The sequence below is a fragment of the Dermacentor variabilis genome, chromosome 5 (genome assembly GCF_050947875.1).
Source record: "Dermacentor variabilis isolate Ectoservices chromosome 5, ASM5094787v1, whole genome shotgun sequence".
In the NCBI taxonomy this organism is placed as follows: domain Eukaryota; kingdom Metazoa; phylum Arthropoda; class Arachnida; order Ixodida; family Ixodidae; genus Dermacentor; species Dermacentor variabilis.
In genome coordinates this window covers 118,632,938-118,654,221 of record NC_134572.1, presented here as the reverse complement: position 1 = coordinate 118,654,221, position 21,284 = coordinate 118,632,938, and the positions used below count along the sequence as shown (strand labels likewise).

Sequence of the window (21,284 nt, the reverse complement as noted above, 5' to 3'; positions counted from 1 at the left end):
AGAGATCCCGTAATGGCGAAGCGCGTGGCGTAATCGGCTGCAACGGCAACCCATTTGTTGCCCTTAGTTGAGAAAGGGAAAGGCGAAAGAAACGCGAAAGCATTCCCACGCGAAAGAAAGGCTCCGTGGCAATATCGATGGGTTGTAGAAACCCAGCTGGAGCCATGGAAGTGGGATTCCGGCGTTGGCACAGGTCGCAAGCAGTCACATACCGGCCTACAGAGCGGTATAGGTCGGGCCAGAAGAAACGACACCGGACTCGGTCAAAGGTGCGAGTAACACCGAGATGCGCAGCGGTCGGTGCGTCGTGGAAATACGGTGCGTTGAAGGTGCCCTGGTACGGCTGCCAGTAGGTCAACACCATTAGGGCGCAAGTTGCGTTTATACAGCACTCCGTCAGACACACAGAAAAGACGCAGGGAAGAATCAGGAGTTGGCGAGCTTAACCGATTTATGATGGTTCGCATAAAGGGATGACGGCGCTGTTTATAGCCAATGTTGAGGAAGCCTGAGAGGGACATAACGCTGGCGTCGTATTCGAGGTCTGTGGCTTCCGGTGCGCCAACAGGGTGGCGGGACAAGCAGTCGGCGCCCTGATGTAAACGGCCTGATTTGTACATTGCAGAGAAAGCTTGTACTCTTGCGAGCGCAACGCCCAACGCCCAAGACGTCCTGAGGGTCCTTCAGCGAGGAGAGCAAGCAGAGCACGTGGCGGTCGGTAATTACGCGGAAATGGTGACCAAGTAGGTATGGGCAAAACTTCGCTATCGCCCAAACCAGCTTTAGGCACTCTCGCTCCGTGATAGAATAGCTGCGCTCGGCCGTGGACAGAAGACGGTTTGCGTAAGCGATAACGCGCTCTTGACTGCGCTGAATCTGGACAAATACAGCACCAATTCCGTGACCACTAACATCCGTTGGGATTTCAGTAGGGGCTGAAGGGTCAAAATGGGCTACAATTGGGGAGCTCGTCAAGAGACTGATGAATGCTGTGAAGGCTTCGACCTGCCGCTGCCCCCAGGAGAAAGCGACATCGTTCTTTAAATGCTCGGGGTGAGAGCGCGCAATGTAAGCAAAACTTTGAACAAAGCGACGAAAGTACGGGCATAAGCCTATGAAGCTGCGCATGTCCTTAATTGAGCACGGCAGAGGAAGTCTTGCACTACTCGAACGCTGGCCGTGTCAGGTTGAATTCCGTTGGCGCTCCCAAGGCACCCGAGAAGGGTTATTTCACGACGACCGAGTGACACTTCGACGAGTTGAGCTGAAGTTTCGCAGCGCGAAACACAGCAAAGACAGTCGCGAGACGCTCAATGTGGGTTTCAAAGGTTGGAGCAAAAACGATTACGTCGTCGAGATAACACGGACAGATGGTCCACTTCAAGACTCGGAGAGGTGTGTCCATCATTCTCTCGAACATCGCTGGGGCATTGCAAAGCCCGAAGGGCATGGCTCTGAATTGAAAAAGCCCATCAGGCGTAATAAAGGCTGTCTTCTCGCGATCCTTCACATCAACAGCGATCTGCCAGTAGCCCGAGTGGAGGTCACTCGGTGAAAAAGTATTTCGCCCCATGTAGACAGTCAGGTACATCATCGATACGACGTAAATGTTACACATCGTTCTTGGTAATCTTGTTCAGATGCCGATAATCAACAAAAAATCTCCAGGTGTTGTCTTTCTTGTTGATCAGGACGACTGGTGAGGCCCACGGTTTAGCGGAAGGCTCGATGACGTTCATCATCTTCGCGACTTCGCTTTGAATGATGCTGCGCTCTGCTGCAGACAGGCGGTAGGGGCGGCGATGGACGGGACATGCGTCGCCGGTGTGAATCGGCTGTCTACGGCTGTCTGGCCGAGTGAGGGTCATCGAAATAAACAATATCATGGTGACTATACCGAAGGCGCCTAATGTCTTCAGTTTGAGCTGGAGAGAGGTCGCTAGCGATCATTTTATCGACGTCGTGGTAGGGTGACGAATCCTAACGGGAAGACGCGACGATAGGGCCGACAGAGATAGAAATAGTGGGCGCGAGCGGAGATATCTTGTACTCATGCACAGGTGTCAGACGGGTCGCTGTCGGGTTACCGGGAAGAACATGTGCAACTGACCCAGAGTTGAGAACGGGAAGCCAAGTACAGCTATCGACAATGGTGACAACGGCACTCGGCAGCGCGAGGCCATGCTGTAGAATAACGTTAACAAGCAGCGAGACGATGCTGTCGACATCAGAAGATGTGGTCGAGCGTTAAAAGGTACAGTAGTAGTGGCTTGAGGCGACAACCGGGCGGATTCGATCGGCAGAGTACAGGGACGGATTATGTTCATCAGAAAGCAGCTGTCAGAAGGAAGGTCCAGCTGCACGACACCTGTAGCGCACTCTATTAGGGCAGAATGGTTCGAAAGAAAATCCAGCCCCAAAATCAAGTCATCCGGACAGCGCTATAACAAAATAACTAAGAGGGTGGTTTGGTGGCCGGCAATCGTTACTCGTGCTGTACACATGCCGACAACCGGTGGCGTACGGCCGTCGGCAACGCGTACTGTGCACGGTACGGCAGCAGTGAGGATCTTTGTGAGTCTTGCGAAGGGCGGCATTCAGACGTCCGCGCACCGGTGTCGACGAGGGACTTCACTGGGACTCCATCCGCCTCGACGTCTAATATACTTCCAGGGGTAGGCAATGTGATCAGATGATTTGCAGGCCGGGTCGTTGATGCAGCGTTACCTTCGGTAGCTGCACGGACTAGTTTTCCTGTGGAACGAAGCGGGGGAAGAAGAGCGGCGGGCCTGCGGCGAACGAGACCGACGACTTGGAGCGATGGTGACCGGCTGCTTCGGAAGGTCATAGATACGTTGTCGGTATTCGTAAATGAAGGATGCACGGAGAAACTTGGAGCACTTTGATCTAGACGGTCGCACGGGAAACTTCACCTAGGGGTGGTGACTAACGACTGCGGCAATGAAGAGCGTTATGTCAGCAATTGAGCAATTGAAACAAATTGTCCTATCGTCCAATGTTCTCCAGTCGGCCGGGTTACGATAGCGAGTTGGAATTGCTGAAAACGGGGAAGCACTAGTTGGGTGGGGCCGGTCCTGACTGAGAGCGGCATCACGAATGGGGCAGAGAGACGGGATGCCTAAATTTGCCATCTCTCTTCTGACAACGACCTGTATAAGCGATACAGAACATGCGTTGTCTGGGCAATGCTGACGAGGAATGGCGGGAGAGATGACTTCGAGCTCGAGACAAATTAACCGTTTCAATTTTTCTCGTCCAGACCGAGGAGGTCCGCGTGGCTGTTACACGAAGACGTCGAAGCGGTGTTTGGTAGCCTGTTGAACTGCTGCGTAATGCGGCGACTCTTCATCAGTTCGAAATTGCGGCACCCTTTGATGATCGCGTCTACCGAGGTCCCTGGGTCTCGCAGCTGGGACAACACGACGGAGGTCAGAGTCTGCGGCACTAGAGGTGGGTGGTCGGTCATTGTGGTGCTTTGGCTGTTGATCATCATGTCAGGGCTCACGTGGCAACTGCTGCAGAGCTTCGTATTGGTGCCCCGCACGCCCGCCAAGATGTTGCGAGGCGGAGACAAGCACGAATGTTGTTTATGCAAGGCGAATGCTGCAGGCACCAGCTGACACCAGAACATGGCGGCCGAAACACCCCAGCAACAACACTTCTTTGTCATCATCTCTTGTCTGCACGCCCTGTTCGGCATCGCGACAATATGTTTGGTCGGCGTCCATTTTTTTTTACTATGTTAGAGACTTCCTCAAGCAATAAAAAAAACGATTTGATCTTGGTCATTTTGTCATATTCGTTAATTCGACCTTTTGGATAGTTGAGCTTAACCTTTCGGCCCCGTAAGGGTCGAATTAACGGGAGTCTACTGTACAGGCATTCGAATAATCGATCTTACTAGCAAGGCTTGAACGGTGGTTGATATTGTTAACGGGTAGCAGAAGCCACGTGATAAAAAAATGAAACGGGTGCATGACCTTTTCGTAAAGTTTTCTATGTCATTATATGAGGGATGGTTGCCATGATCAAATAGCGGTGACTGCTATAGCACCGACGTGTCAGCACTGGCTCACTGAAAGGGTAATACATAATGGTGAAAGCAGCCAATTTTACGAACTGGCAGCAAATGACGAGCAATTAAGTGTCCAGTAAACTTTTCCTGCCTACTGTATTTTGTATTGCAGCCTCACAGAAAAACACTATGCCTAGCTTCGTTCTGTTTTAATTATTCTCTGCAACTCAGCACCCCCGTGTAAATAACAGTCATTAACTTAGGAGAGGTAAATTATTGCAAGTAATTCTTTAATCTCACATAAAGTCTTATATTTGACGTATCGCACGCATCCGCGGAGCAAACCGCTGGACCAGTGCAATGTGCGTACACAAAAAGAAAGCCTGAATGAAAAAATGAAAGTAAAAATAAAAGAAAGAAAAGAAAAGAAAGAAGCCATTTATAGCAGCTTTAAGCAGTTCCAATGCTCTCACCTTCCATCTGATGCGTACTTGGCGAATATCGAGACTGAACTTTTTTTCACGCTATCGACAGCGTACTACATCCAGTTTTTCAAGTGCCAATAGCGAAATGCGTGGTTTTTGTGCAGCAAAAAAAAAAAAATGAAAGAGCGCCGCCAACATATACGACCAACTGCGATGTGCCACCTGTAGTGTTCGTGAATGGTTTGTCATGCAGCACGCCATACAGCGGCGCGCTTCTTGCCTTTCGCATGGTTTCACGATAACCAAGCACTCCGCTGTTTTGCATTGGAAATACTGCATTGGAAATAATGTACGTGAGCCAATTTTCGGCTTCGACAATTTTGCTTACATTGCTTCGGCGTTTTTCTGTAGGAAAGCTCCCAGGCTAATGTCGATTATGTAGTGCAGCGATTTATGTCATGATCACTGAAGAATTTTGCGATTCGAAAAACGAGATGTCACTTATAACCAGTATCGTTTGTTTTGTCTCCCCATTTCTATACTCCAGGATGTTCCAGAATGCAAGCGCACAGGTGGCGTCTGAATATCGAGAGCTGTAAGTTCCTTTAAACTTTTGCAACAGCTTGTTACCATTCGTGAGTGAAGCGTCGTGCAGGGCGTCCAAACAAAAATAACGAGCCGATCGTCATTGGACGCGCAGGTGACGCCGCCATGCGCGGTGTGAAGAGCGCTTTAGCAGCCTTGCCACGGGACGGCCATGCACAGTGCAGCGATGCGCGCTGCTGCGTTTTATTACAGAGTGGGTGCTACGCCGAGAGGGCGTGGCGCTCGTTCCCGCAAATTATAACATAGAGAACTAGGGTCTGTATCCGAGCTAGTTGGCACGGCGACACATCACGGTAGGTAATGCGCAAACAAAACATGGAGACCAGAAAGGATGAGGTAATGGTATTACGAAATAAAACCCGTGTACATGCATTCATCATTCATAGCCACCGCGCATGCGTCAGAAAACATTCGATGTATTGACCAACACCACTGGGCATCGGGATGTCGCCCGAGCCGCACACTGTTGCGTTTCGCCTGCGACACGTGGTTTTGCCGGCGCGACTGCGGCGGGGCGGCAGACATTTTGGCCCGATCGTCGTCGCCGCAACGCTCATCGGCAGGTGTTTCCAGGCGCGACTGCGGCGATGCGACCGCAAAGGATCACCCTCGCATTCCAGTCATTGTGCCAGAACCAGGCGATGCGAAAGCAGGGATCATCCTCTCATTACAGTCATTGTGCCCGACCGGCAGCGCTACAACAGGGTGCTACGAGATCGTGCTCGACATGGTGCTACGGCAGCGCTACAACAGGGTGCTACGAGATCGTGCTCGACATGGTGCTACGGCAGCGCTACGACAGGGTGCTACGAGATCGTGCTCGACATGGTGCTACGGCATCGCTACGACAGTGTGCGTCACCATTAGCCCATTGTACATTCACGTGCTCGTCTTTTGAGGGGTTCCTTCTTGCCCTCAACTGCGAGAGTATAAAAACAGCTGCCCCCGGACGCCAAAAGGAGGGCTCCGATTTCTTCTGTTGAGTAAAGTGCTCTCCCGTCTCTCTACTTCGGTCAACCTGACCGCCAACTCTTTGCGATGTTAAAATAAACGAGTTGTTTTGTTGTTACCAGTCGACTCATGCTTTGCCGGGACCTTCGGATGCTTCCAGTTGTACCCCAGGCCGCCAGGCCAACGCTACCCTTGGGGCTTGCGACCCAGGTACAGCCACGGGCGTCAGCGCCGAGTTCCCAACAGATCGTACCAGCGGTGCGATCCAAACATCTGGTTGGCAGCGGTGAGATCGCCTCCGACTTCAAACAACTGTCTGCCAGCGGTGAGATCGCGACAACGGAGGCCAGCAGCGAAGAGATGCAGTTGACTGTATGCTGAGCAGCTCAACGACGATCCGGGAGCAGTGCAACGAGCCCTGTGTGACGACTGGTTGCCTGCAGCGGAACGACTGCGCGGAATTCCTGCCTGCGAGGTTTGGTGAGTGCGGGACTTTCTTCTTCTGAGCTTTGCCAGGCTTTTGTTAGTGTCAGAAACAGAGCTGGTAATTGTGGTTGTCGTTGCTGCCGGGTTAGTTTGCGGCAAGACAATAGTAAGCAGTAGAGAAAGCAGCATTCAGAGCAGCCATGGATTTGAAGTCGTTGCGCAAACCGAAATTGTTGGAGCTTGCAAGAGAGTTGGGTCTGGATGTCTCAGACAAACTAAGAAAACCTGAACTGCTAAAGGCTATTCTTGAGTTAGAGGCTGAGGATGACGAGCTGTCGGAATGCCTTGAGACCATTGAAGAGAGGGAGACTGCAAAAAGACAGGAGCGCGAACTTAAAGAGCAAAAAGAAAAAGAAGAGCGCGAACTTAAAGAACAGAAAGAAAAACAAGAGCGTGACCGTCAACACGCTTTGGAAATGAAGCGTCTTGAGGTAGAGATGGAACGCGCTCGTAATGGAAGTCAGGCACACGGTGCAGGAGAACGCGTATTGTTCAAAATGACTGACCTGATGCGGCCGTTTAAGCTTGGAGAGGACATTGGTTTGTTCCTGGTTAACTTTGAGCGAACGTGCGAGAAGCAGGGGTTCTCTCGGGAAACGTGGCCACAGCGCTTGCTCACTTTGTTACCCGGCGAGGCGGCCGACGTAGTCGCTCGCTTGGATAGAGAGGAAGCAGAGGATTTCGACAAAGTAAAATCGAGTCTGCTAAAAAAGTACCGGCTGTCTGCGGAGGCGTTCCGTCGGAAGTTTCGGGAAAATGAGAAAGGCAGAAGTGAGTCATATACAGAGTTTGCGTATAGGCTTATGTCGAACATGCAGGAGTGGCTCAAAGAAGAGAAAGCGTTTGGTGACCACGATAAAGTTCTGCAGTGCTTCGGGCTAGAACAGTTTTATAGTCGGTTACCTGAGAACGTGAGGTACTGGGTCTTGGATAGGCCAGACGTTTGTACGGTGGCTAAAGCCGCTGAGCTAGCCGAGGAGTTTGTGACGCGTCGAGCTCGCGGAGCTAAGGACGGTCAAAAGGGTGAATTTGGCTCGAAGTTTGAGAGGCCGAAGTTCACACCCATGAGAGCAAAGGGGAACACGCGTAGTGAGGATGCAAGTGAAAGCAGTCCGACCAAACGTAAAGAGACGGCGGCAGCCGAAGCCGAACGCAGAAAGCGGTTCGAGATGAGGCGAGCGGGCGTTTGTTATACGTGCCAGAAGCCGGGTCACTTTTCGGCGCAGTGTCCGGAAACAACACCAAAAGTTGTGTTTTTTTCAATAGGCAGCACTGACGAGAACATGAAGCTTCTCGAGCCTTACATGCGAGACCTCCTCGTGAACGGGAAAGAGTGCCGAGTGCTTCGCGATTCCGCAGCTACAATGGATGTAGTTCACCCGTCTTATGTAGAACCCCATATGTTCACGGGCGAGTGCGCATGGATCAAGCAAGCCGTGGAAGCTCATAGCGTGTGTCTGCCGGTAGCAAAAGTGCTTATTGAAGGACCTTTCGGAGCGCTTGAGACGGAGGCGGCAGTGTCATCTATGCTGCCCCCCCAGTACCCGTACCTATTTTCAAACAGGTCCGATCACCTCCTGCGCGAGAAGGGGCTTTTGTTTGGTGAAGCTAGTGTTCAGGCCTTAACCAGATCGAAGGTTCGGGAGCTCGCTGCAAAGGCGGTAGTTGCGGGGCCGACGTTATCAAACAACGAAAAAGGGTCAGAGGCGCAGCAAGCTGATATTCCGAGCACGCCCGAACTGAATAAACTTGAGTCTGTAACGTTAAAGGCGCCGGATACTGGAGAGGAAACGCCCGACGCGGGAAAGTTAGAAGAGCTATCTACTGATTTGCTCATCGCGCCTACGTCAGACGGACTTGATAGGTTGCTAAAAGTCAGCCGGTCGGCTTTGATAGCCGAGCAAAAAAAGGATGGCAGCCTGGAAAACGTGCGCTGCAATGTCAAAGAAGGTATCGCCAGGAAAACTGCGCGTTTTGTGGAAAGAGGTGGAGTCCTGTACCGGAAGTATCTAGACCGCAGAGGAGTGGAGTTCGATCAGCTGGTCGTGCCTCAATGCTATCGTCAGGATCTGTTGCGCTTGTCACACGGGGGTTCGTGGTCCGGACACCTAGGAGTTAAGAAAACTAAGGACCGTCTCTTGCAAGAGTACTATTGGCCAGGGTGTTTTCGGGACGCAGACCATTTCGTGAGGACATGTGACACTTGTCAGCGGGTGGGCAAACCAGGGGACAAATCGAGGGCGCCGTTGAAATTGGTACCTATCATTACGGAGCCTTTTAGACGGCTCGTTATTGATACTGTGGGACCTCTGCCGGTAACAGCCACGGGGTACAGACACATTTTGACTGTGATCTGCACAGCGACAAAGTTCCCTGAAGCAGTGCCGCTTAAAGAACTCAGCTCAGTTGAGATAGTTAATGCACTACTGTCCATATTTGCGCGAGTTGGTTTTCCTGCAGAAATTCAATCAGATCAGGGCACAGTGTTTACTAGCGCTTTGACGACAACTTTTCTCGAAAGGTGTGGGGTAAAACTGCTACACAGCTCAGTGTACCACCCACAGTCGAATTCCGTTGAGAAGCTCCACTCCGTCATGAAGCGCGTGTTGAGAGCCTTGTGTTTTGAACATCAAACTGACTGGGAGCTGTGTCTGCCTGGGGTGATGTTTGCTTTAAGGACCGCGCCGCATGCGGCTACGGGGTTTTCGCCAGCTGAACTGGTGTACGGTCGCTCGCTTCGATCTCCGCTTCGCATGCTTCGAGAATCATGGGAAGGTAGGGGCGACGACCCAGTCGTGGTGGAGTACGTGCTTAAGCTCCTCGAACGCTTAAGAAGGGCACAGGAGTTGTCAGGTGAAGCAATGACAAAGGCCCAGCAGAGGGCCAAGGTTTATTATGATCGGACAGCCAGGGCCCGTCGTTTTGAGGTTGGCGATGAGGTCATGATATTGCGCACATCGCTAAACAACAAACTAGACGTGCAGTGGGAGGGCCCAGCACGAATTGTTCAGAAACTGTCGGACGTTAACTACGTGGTAAGTCTGCCAGGAAAGCGGAAAGCACAGCAAGTTTACCACTGTAATCTGCTCAAACCTTATAGACAAAGGGAAGCAGTGGTGTGCATGATGGTAAACGTTCCTGAAGAGCTTCCGGTCGAGCTTCCGGGACTAGGCTCAGTGACGAACAGGGAAGACACCGGTCAAGTCATTAGTGACCTTATCAGTAAAGCACCGCTGTCGCCTGAGCGGAAAACCGAACTACACCAGCTCTTACAAGAGTTTCAAGGTCTGTTCTCTGAGAGGCCTGGTAGGACTTCTGTACTTACTCATGATATAGAACTTACCTCCCCAGAGCCAGTACGATCCAAGGCGTATCGGGTGTCACCCCGCCAGAGCGATATTATGGAGGCTGAGGTAAAGAAAATGCTACAGCTCGGTGTTATTGAGGCAGGTGAGAGTGATTATACCTCCCCTTTGATTTTAGTTGAGGTACCGGGCAAGGAACCTCGTCCTTGCGTCGACTACCGCAGGCTTAATTCCATCACTAAGGATCAAATTTATCCGATCCCTAACATCGAGGAGCGCCTTGAGAAAGTTAGTAGCGCTCAGTTTATTTCCACCCTAGATCTTGTCAGGGGTTATTGGCAGGTTCCACTTACAGAAGAGGCTAGTAGGTATGCGGCGTTCATTTCACCAATGGGAACATTCCGTCCTAAAGTGTTGAGTTTTGGTTTGAAGAACGCGCCATACTGTTTTTCAAGCCTCATGGATAAAGTGTTGCGGGGACAGCAAGAATTCGCTTTACCGTATCTAGACGACGTAGCGATATTCTCCGCATCCTGGTCTGAGCATATGGCACACTTGCGGGCAGTGCTAACCCGCCTGCGCGAAGCGGGCTTGACAGTCAAGGCTCCTAAGTGCCAGTTAGCACAGGCCGAGGTTGTCTACCTCGGTCACGTGATTGGTCAGGGTCGTCGCCGCCCCTCTGAAATAAAAGTGGCCGCTGTGCGAGACTTTCCGCAACCGCGCACCAAGACCGATATTCGGTCGTTCTTGGGTGTCGCCGGCTACTATCAGAGGTACATCCCCAGGTACTCTGATATCGCGGCTCCCCTGACGGATGCTCTAAGAAAAACAGAGCCTCAAACAGTCGTCTGGGACGAGACAAAGGAAAGAGCTTTTAGCGCCCTAAAGAGTGCCCTAACAAGCCAGCCTGTGCTACGATCGCCAGACTATACAAAAGGGTTCATTGTTCAGTGCGATGCTAGTGAGCGAGGCATGGGCGTTGTACTGTGCCAACGGGAAAATGGAGAAGTAGAACACCCCGTCCTGTATGCTAGTCGTAAGCTGACCAGTCGTGAGCAGGCGTATAGCGCCACCGAGAAAGAGTGTGCGTGTCTCGTGTGGGCCGTTCAGAAATTGTCATGCTATCTAGCCGGCTCGAGGTTTATCATTGAGACGGATCACTGCCCTCTCCAATGGCTGCAGACCATCTCTCCCAAAAATGGCCGCCTCCTGCGCTGGAGCCTCGCTTTACAACAATATTCCTTTGAGGTGCGTTACAAAAAGGGGAGTCTCAACGGTAACGCCGATGGCTTAAGTCGAAGCCCCTAACGTAGGAATCAGCCTCAAAATTGTTTGTTACTGATGTTTTTCTTCCTGAGGCAGGATTTTTTTTAACATATTGCTTTTGTTTAGTGTTTCAAAGTGATGATATGCTTTCTAGTGCAATTTTTCAATTTGTGGACGCGTTCTGTGTGATGCTAGACTACTGTAAGGAACTAGGCAGTGGTATAAAAAGGGGAAAGAGCCTGGCAGGGCTTAGTGAGGGTTGTGCCGTGCTTGCTGACTGAGCGGTTGAGTTTCAGCGTAGTTCTAACGCTTGCCGGGAACGAGAACAAAAATGTGAACTCTCCCGAAGTCACTTTGCAGTGTCCCGTGCGAACCTGAACTAGAGAACGAGGCCTTCTCTGTGCGCTGCGCTCAAGAAACGTCGAGGGACGCCCGACTTCGGTTATGAGCATCATCGAGCGACATCCCTCCGGACAGCGGATGCAGTCCCCTGTCCATCGGGATCTCCTTCCCCCGGCGGGGCGGTCTGTTGCGTTTCGCCTGCGACACGTGGTTTTGCCGGCGCGACTGCGGCGGGGCGGCAGACATTTTGGCCCGATCGTCGTCGCCGCAACGCTCATCGGCAGGTGTTTCCAGGCGCGACTGCGGCGATGCGACCGCAAAGGATCACCCTCGCATTCCAGTCATTGTGCCAGAACCAGGAGATGCGAAAGCAGGGATCATCCTCTCATTACAGTCATTGTGCCCGACCGGCAGCGCTACAACAGGGTGCTACGAGATCGTGCTCGACATGGTGCTACGGCAGCGCTACAACAGGGTGCTACGAGATCGTGCTCGACATGGTGCTACGGCAGCGCTACGACAGGGTGCTACGAGATCGTGCTCGACATGGTGCTACGGCATCGCTACGACAGTGTGCGTCACCATTAGCCCATTGTACATTCACGTGCTCGTCTTTTGAGGGGTTCCTTCTTGCCCTCAACTGCGAGAGTATAAAAACAGCTGCCCCCGGACGCCAAAAGGAGGGCTCCGATTTCTTCTGTTGAGTAAAGTGCTCTCCCGTCTCTCTACTTCGGTCAACCTGACCGCCAACTCTTTGCGATGTTAAAATAAACGAGTTGTTTTGTTGTTACCAGTCGACTCATGCTTTGCCGGGACCTTCGGATGCTTCCAGTTGTACCCCAGGCCGCCAGGCCAACGCTACCCTTGGGGCTTGCGACCCAGGTACAGCCACGGGTGTCAGCGCCGAGTTCCCAACAGATCGTACCAGCGGTGCGATCCAAACAACACTCACCGGTAAAAATCACGCCCACATGGAAAACAACGCTGTGACAACAACATAAAACAAGACACAAAATACGACAACAAGAAAGTGACTGTAGCGCAAGAGGGGAGAATGTTAAAGTGGTAAACACAGAAAAGAAATTATAATGCAAAAATTGTGTAAAAAAGAAACCATAGCTGCGGGAAACTCTAAAACGCTTCCCCGGGGAAAAGACATGCAAAACAGGCGGTGAAAGTGGTTTAAAAAACACCCAAGGCGCCGAAATGCAGCTCATGTGTAAGAGTTCTCTAGAAAGAGGAAAGAATTAGGGAAACAATGAAGAGTGTAGTTAATTATTTTTCCTGTTATTCCCCGCCAGCTTCAACACCAGTTAAGGAGGGAAGGTGTTTAAGGTGCTCTTCAATGACTCGAGTGCACGGTGGCAGCGCGGAGGAAGAGCCGTTGTCCGGTAGAGAGATGCTTTATTCGAACGCCAAGGCGTCTGTCCGGGTCGAAGCCCGAACACTCGCTCTCTTCGCAAAACCAAAACATGAATTTTTAAACCCTCCGTTGCACAAAAGAGTCATAGACCGGCCAATCACACATGCGGGTTCACACCACTGCAACCCATAGCACCAAAACTTTCGTGACGCATCCGGCATTGGTCAAAACAGTGGCTCAGTCTACAACGCGCAAGGGGATAGGTTCACTGAAAGACACGTGTCATCTCACTCTCCCCTACGTCAGACCCCGAGTATCGGTCTTGATGTACGCTGGAACCGGAGGCCAAGCTCGAGCTCGCGCATGCAACCATAAATTGCCGTGTCGTTCCCTTTCTCTCAGCCCGCGGGCTAAGCATCTCCTCCAAGCAGCCGCCACGCCAGCTGCGAGAATGTTCCCACGAAGCCACGGCTGTTGACGAATCGTGTGCCTGACAGTGGGCTAAGAAAACCCGGTCACCCCGGGCAGATGTGGGCAGGGTCGCTCGAACGCCCCGAACACCGTAATTGGGACCCGATGGCGATCGCACCCAAAAACATCCATCGGTCGCAGCCGGCTCAGTGGTCTTAAAAATATCGCAGTTTTCTCAAAGCATTCTCAAAAGTCGCGCCGCAGATGCCGAACAGTGACACCGAAACCAGCTGGCCGTGTGTCGCGTCGCCCAATTTTCGCGACTACGCTTCCCCGACTGGCGGCGAGGCCCACAAACAAACCGCAGAAGCGGTCCAAAATGTCAATGAGACATCTCGGAAGCCCGGGGGTGTCTAGCGGTAGCGGTGGCTTCAAGCGCACCCCAACCGATCTTCACGTCTGTATCCCCGAACGCTTCCCATTCAGTTCGAACCGCATTCGCTTTTCTGCCGAGCGAGGGTGGGCATTTGGCGCCTCTTCCACGACGCAAGCACTAAGCCGCATTTATGTCCATGCGTGGGTGTCTCCCGCGTCCACTCTTCGCGGAGCCGAGCCCCATCCTTCGTTTGCGGTAATTGGCTGATAAAGTAGTGTGCGAAATCCTCCTGCGCTTTGCAGTATACTCGTATAAACTGGGCCATACAACAACCTCCTCCCAGATGATTCCTACAAATGACCCATGGCCCTCAGTCCCCAGCAGCTGCGGAGCACGTGACCTGTAACACAGCAGAGGGTGCTAAGAATCTCTGGGTCCGGACAGGCCGCCAATGGAAACTGACCATGTGAACTTTTATTTGCCGAATTCTGTCGAGGGAGGCTATAGCTTAGCAGGATTCTTTAAGGAAATATCAGACATTGTTTGGGGTATCATCGGCCTTAGTGAGATTAGAACAACTGGTGAGGCTTTCACATTGCTGAATAACGGCCATGTCCTCTGCTATAGAAGTCTCCCAGATAAGAAGCAATACGGTGTAGGATTCGTAATCCATAAAGAGATAGTGGGCAACATTGACGAATTTTACAGCGTTAATGAGAGGATAGCTGTAGTCGTAATCAAACTTAATAACAGCTATAGATTGAAGGTAGTACAAGCCTACGCTCAAACATCCAGTCACGATGATCATGAAGTAGACCAGTTTTATGAAGATGTTGAATTAGCGATGAGAAAAGTGTAAACTCAGTATACGGTAGTAATGGGTGACTTCAATGCAAAAGTGGGAAAAAGCAGGCTGGTGAACAAGCAATTGGCAACTAGGGCGTTGATTCTGGAAACGCTAGAGGAGAGATGCTGGTAGAATCCGCAGAAAATAATAGGCTTAGAATAATGACACTACTTTAGGAATCAAAGCAACAAGAACTGGACCTGGGAAAGCCCTAATGGTGAAATAATAAATGAAATTGATTTCGCCATCCCAGCATAGTGTAGGATGTAGAACTGTTAGGTAGGGTAAGGGAGAGTGCAGTGATCATAGGTTAGTGAGGGCTCAGATTCATCTCAATTTGAAGAGAGAAAGAGTAAAGTTGGTCAAGAAAAAACAGGCCAGCCAAGAGGCAGTAAGGGTAAAAGCAGACAAATCCAGGCTGGTACTTACAAACAAATATGCAACCCTAGAACAGAGAGATGAAGATTACATAGAGGCAATGAATGAAACTGTAACTAGGTTGGCTTCAGAAGCAGCATTAGAAGTGGGAGGCAAAGCACCAAGGCAACCAGTAGGCAAGCTCTCCCAAGTAACAAAGGACCGAATAAAAAAACGACAAAGAATGAAGTGTCCAACTCAAGAGATAAGATAGAATTCGCGGAAGTGCCAAAACTGATCAATAAGGTGAAATAAATGATATTCCAAAATATAACGTGAGAAAGACTGAAGAAGCCGTAAAAAATGAACGCAGTCTGAAATCAGTGAGGAAGGACCCCGTAATAGGACAATCCAAGATGTCTGCACTGAAAGATAAGCAGGGTAATATCATCAGCAATCTCGAAGATATAGTAAAAGAAGCAGAAGAATTCTATACTGACATGCACAATACAAAGAGGAGTCAGGATACCTTCATTAGAAACAGTAATGAACAGGATACAGAAACTCCTCCTATAACTAGCGATGAGGTCAGAAGGGCCCTGCAAAATATCAAACGAGAAGAGAGGCAGGAGACGATGGAATAACAGTCGATTTATTCAAAGATGGAAGAGACATAATGCTTGGAAAACTTGGGGCTTTTTATACGAAGTGTTTATTGACTGCAAGGGCCCCAGAAAACTAGAAAACTGCCAACATTATACTAATCCACAAAAAGGAAGACGTTAAAGAATTGAAAAATTGTAGTCCCATACGCTCACTCCTATTATTATATAAAATATTTACCAAAGTAATATCCAATAGAATAAGAGCAACACTGGACATTAGTCAACCAAGGGAACAGGCTGGCTTCAGGAAGGGATACTCTACAATGGATCATATCCATGTCATTAATCAGATTATCGAGAAATCCGCAGAGTATAATAACCATCTCCATATGGCTTTTAGAGATTACGAAAAACGCATTTGATTCAGTGGAGATACCAGCAGTCATAAAGGCATTACGTAATCAAGGGGTACAGAAAGCTTACGTAAATACCTTGAAAAAAATATCTACAGAGGTTAAAGCTACCTTAATTCTACACAAGAAAAGCAGGAAGATACCTATAAAGAAAGGGGTCACACAGGAGACACAATCTCTCCGATGCTATTCACTGCGTGCTTGGAAAAAGTGTTCAAGCTATTAAACTGGGTAGGCTTAGGAATATCTCAGCAACCTTCGGTTTGCCGATGCCATTCTTCTATTCAGCAACGATGCAGACGAGTTACAACAAGTGACTGAGGACCTTAACAGAGAGTGTAAGAGTGGGTTGAAGATTAATATCCAGAAGACGAAGCTAATAACTAGCCGGGCAAGGCAACAAAAGTTCAAGATCGCCAGTCATGCTGCAGAGTGCGTGATGGAATGCGTTTACCTAGGTCAATTAACCACTGGGAATCCTGATCATGAGAAGGAAATTGATAGAACAAAAATGGGGTGGATCGCATTCGGCAGACATTGTCAGCTCCGGACTGGAAGCTTACCATTATCATTGAAAAGGAAAGTGTTCAGTCAGTGCATTCTACCAGTGCTGACATATGGGGCAGAGACTTGGAGGCTGACAAAGAAGCTTGAGAAGAAGTTAAGGACCGCGCAAAGAGTGATGGAACGAAGTTTTCTAGGCATAACATTAAGAGACAGAAAAAGAGCGGTTTGGATCAGAGAGCAAACGGTGTAGCAGATATTCTAATTGGCATCAAGAGAAGAAAGTGGAGCTCGGCGGTCATGTAATGCGCCAGTTAGGTAATCGTTGGAACATTAGGCTTACAGATGGGTACCAAGAGAGGGGAAACGCAGTCGAGGGCGGCAGAAGACTAGGTGAAACGATGAAATTAGGAAATTCGCGGGCGCTAGTTGGGATCGGTTGGCGCAGAACAGGGGTAATTGGAGGTCGCAGGGAGAGGCCTTCGTCCGGCAGTGGACATAAAACAGGGTGATGATGATGGTGGCAAAAGCGACACCAGCTCTCTATGCCCCACACTAACTATAGAGTAGTCTGAGAAGCTGGTGCACTGCATCACTTAGTGTTGCTGATAATCGAGGTCTTTCCTCGAGAGGGTGTCGGAAGGGGCGCTGATGCAGCGTCGTGCACATGTGTTGAACGGCTTGCACCACTTTCTCTGATTACTCGCTTCGTTTTCTCCTGTCCCTTTCTTTCTTCATTCCAGAGCTCTTTCTTACACATGCGCTGCCTGTTTGGTGTCTCAGATTTTTTACACCATGTTTCACCATTTTACCATGCTTTTTAGCTTTTTCTTTCCCGGGGAATTTTTAGCGTCTCCTGGCGCTAGTTTCTTTTTATACAATGTTGCATTGTTCTTTTATTTACCTTTTTAACAATCTCCCTTTTGGAGCTGCAATCTCTTTCTTGTTGCCGTATTTTGATTCTTGTTTTATATTGTTGTCACGGCGTTGTTTTCTATGCGGGCGTGATTTCCATCAGTGGGTGTGCGGCTCAGCCGTCGCCTCGATCGGCAACGGTGTTGGTCAGTTGTCCACAAATCGAATGTTTTCTGACGCATGCGCTGTGGCTATGAATGATGAATGCATATACGCGGGTCACGTTGCGTGATAACTTTAGTTGGAAGTAGCGCTCTGTCGCACGAACGTCACCTCGTTCGTTGCTGCTGCCGCATTCGCTCACGTACTGACAGCGAGTTTCCGCGGTCATCGAGCGAGATGTGTTCTTGCTTACGTGCGCGCGCGTGACACCGCGCTCGTTAATTTATTTATTAAACGAATGTTTACAAGTTTACACGGCCGATAAAACTACTGTCCTCACTTGATATAGCTGTCCACTAATTTCCTATGGCAATCGATGCTTCGCCTTTCGGGGGAAACTGCGACTTTTTAATTATTCGGTCAATTTTGTGAGCAATTTCATTAAAACTGCAATAATTTTGCCTTTTGCATCTTCGAAAAAAATTGTTTTTTTTTTTGCAATGCTGTGCATATATTTCTGCTCAATGTACTTCAGCACCATTTCTTCATTTTATTCGCCATATCCTTTAATTTATCTTGTTTGATCTCAGATCACAGCTCATTAAGAATGGGAGCAATTCGGGCAACTTCGTAATTTGGCTATATTTTTTTTGGTGAAGTAAATTGTTACATCACGTTGCGCCGTGTGTAAACAAAATTGTCACGAAGAAACGCGCATAATCTTTCTCATTGCCAGGCTCATAAACACTGTTCGCACTGGGAAAGATGCCGCTATTACATGGGCCTAGGTGACACCCTATATTCACTTGCGATATATAGGGGATATATAGGGTGTTTCAACGCAGACTTTCGAAATTTTTAAAAATTGTCTGTGGCACATAGCACAATTCTAGTGCATGAGGTGGCCTACTCGAAGAAGCGGACATTACTTGTACAAAAATTTGATATGCGTAATCGAATGAATGACAAAAATTCGCTCATATTTTTTAACTAATTACCTTATGGCACATATTGTAATTTACAAGATCTCGTGTGAGACTGCAAGGCATATCCACTTGAAAATAATTGTCTGGACGACACCATTTACGAGACATGCGCCGTCAAACATGCGGTGAAAATGCAGTGTCGTTCCACTTACTTTCTTAACAAAACTGAATTTTATGCATTGGAGTATATAAGTACCTGGAAGGCCAATTCATTTCTACGCAACGTTCGGGAATATTATCGCGAAACTGGTGTCATCCTGTGAATTCCTTCCTTGCGAACTCCCCGCCTAGAATTTGTTGATTGCAATATGTGCCATAAGGTAATTAGTCAAAACATAATTAGTTATGTGTTGTTAATTAGTCCGCTATGCATTTCAATTTATTTTGCAAGTAATATCCGCTGCTTCGAGTAGACCAGCTGATGAATTAAAATTGTGCCATCTGCCACAGGATATTTAAGAAAATATTACAGTGTTCACTGAAATACCTGGTACTTGGCAAAAAAGAATATTGTAGGGGCGTCAGAATATTTGAAACGCCCGAATAACAGATCGAATATTGCCCTCCTCTACTCAGTGTTCGAATCAAATAGTCGGTATTCATAAATACGAATATTTTTTGAGTAGTTATTGACTACTTCTCACCAACTGTGCGCGATAAAACATAAAAATGAAATAAATGTGCTGTGCACTTCAACATGGCAGCTCTAGTAAATCTAAGACAGTAAAAGCTACATCTAGTGGAGCGCGTTACGTCGGAGCAAGACCTTTGCGGCCGCTACCATTCGCACTCACCAATGAGCACCTGGTACGCGAATTATCTCCTCCTAATTCTACACTTGTGCTTTTATCGCGATAACAATTGTATGGACACTGCAAGCGCATTTCTTCCGTCGTCGTCACCGTAATGTTCCATATAAACTCCAAGCCTGAAATGCCTCCGTGCGTCGTATACTGTATGCACGAGTGAAAACGTATAAGGGTGAGGCCAACGATGGCGGCTGAATCTCGCGCGCGCAAGGTAGGAAAGTGGGGATGAAGCGCGCCGCCTTCCGTCGCGCGCAAGGTGCCGTGGGGAGAGGAGGGGCGCGTTTTACTCCAGCGGCTGTTGTGTATGGCGCAGCCGCGTTCGCACATCCAGTTCGCACTTGGATGTAGTTCGATGTTTTTTTTTTTTTACCGCAATTGTGCGCTACTGTTTTTCAATAGGCTCAGTATTGAATAAAACAAGTTTTAATCATCAGAAACAAACACACTTTGATATACGGCTGCTAATGCGTTGTTTTAGATCATTTTGATTTCTCTTGTTCTTTTCGGGTTTGTTATTGCAGCCAGTCGCGGGGAGAGCCTCACGTACCAGCGAGCCCGAGTCAGCGCCACTCGAACGCTGCGAAGCATGGACGGAACGCGCCGAGTGATAAATTTTCGTGACAGAACTGCTTGCGTGGCTTGCACAGCGTTGCACCTGATGTTTGAAACGGAGTATGGTTCGCATTCCCGGAGTAAGACATTTAGGAGGTGAAACTCCCGTCAGCACGAGCGAGCGCGGGCGACCAGATAAAGTCACAATTGTTGTCTGCGCCGACGGGGCCATATACAACGGCGGCGCCATGCGGCGCGTCGTAGAAGCCGCGGCGAAAAAAAAATGCAGCGGCCGGGCACCGGCGCACTCTCAACGGCGGTAATTTCTTTCCAGGCCGCCAGGCGCCGCCAGCACGATAACGGCTCCGCGGGCTTGTGACCTTTTCTGGTCGCCGCAAACAGCGGAGTTTGCTCTCCTAAATGTTTCTTGCTCCGTGTTCTCGTTGAAGCGAGACGCAGCACGGCAGTCGATTCGCTCGTTGCGTGCTGCCGCACTTCCAGCGTTGTGAAAGCTAGCTTCCGCGGTCATCGAATGAGATGTGTTCGTGTTTGCTTGTGCGCGCGTGGCACCATGCTTGTTAATTTAGTTAGCAAGTGAATGTTTACTAGCGATCGATGCTTCGCAACGTGCAATAACGTAACAATTTGCGAATGTGGTGAACATACTTGGATGTCAAGATGATTTTATATTATTGGTGATAACCGCTATTTATTATTTGAAGACGATTAGTAAAATATTCGCTATTCGATTCTGGAACTCTTCAATTTCCCATTCGATTTTATCTCCAAACCTAGTGTTCGCCCCCCCCCCCCCCAGGATTTTCTTAGGTGTTTAGACTACAGCACGGAGTGGACTACAGCTGCAAGTGAATTTCGATTCTAGGGCCGCCACACTGGACATGGAGCAGGCGAAGAGGCAGGAAATCCACGAAGCCACTATGCAAGACATCACCTTAATCGCCTCCCGCCAAGCCGAGGAGCATCGAGACAAAATGGAGGAGCTGCAAGCAGAGCGGGAGGCCGCATCACGTGAACACGAGGAGAGGTTGCAACGCATGCGCGAAGAAGACGAGCTGCGCGCCCAGAAACGCGAGCAAGAGGAGCGTGAACACCTTGAGTACTTGGAACGGCGGCAGAGGGAGCGTCAACAGCAGCCAGTACGGCGCATTTTGACTGGTAAGCATGTTGAACACACATGCGTTTGGTACATATGAATGCCACTTTATGGGCATTGCCTGAATTGTAGGGCGAACAATTTCATCTACAATAAATGCACATAACAAACGCGTATCTCGCTTGTGCGGCAACGAGAATTGTTTACGGGGCCTCCCTTCTCAGTGAAATATAAGTTTCTCGCTGCTCTATCGCGCACTCGCATATAGCTAGTAGTTCTTGCTATTGAGCGAGTTGATGCATGTCGAACAATAATGAATTCAGCGCCGAAACACGATCACCATGGAGGGGAGTACATATAGACCGGACGAGCCCTCCCTTGCAACTGTTTGTCTTTGCAGACAGTAAGCATGTAAAAGCTAGTTTTTCATAACGCACGCGCACCGTGCATGTGCTGGCCCCTAGATTCAGACTAACAACTAAAGATCATTTTCCAAATGACGTCATTTCATAA

At 49.4% G+C, this 21,284-nt stretch overlaps 1 protein-coding gene across 3 annotated transcripts in view; it reads left to right on the top strand.

The window, feature by feature from the left end:
- Window positions 1-21,284, top strand: part of LOC142581953 (uncharacterized) — a 73,906-nt gene that overhangs the window by 26,503 nt on the left and 26,119 nt on the right. For all 3 annotated transcript variants that reach the window (XM_075691386.1, XM_075691387.1, XM_075691385.1), the window contains 2 exons: window positions 5,009-5,056; window positions 20,541-20,833. In XM_075691386.1, coding sequence (XP_075547501.1) covers window positions 5,009-5,056; window positions 20,541-20,833 — 341 coding nt within the window. The remainder of the gene's footprint in view (window positions 1-5,008; window positions 5,057-20,540; window positions 20,834-21,284) is intronic.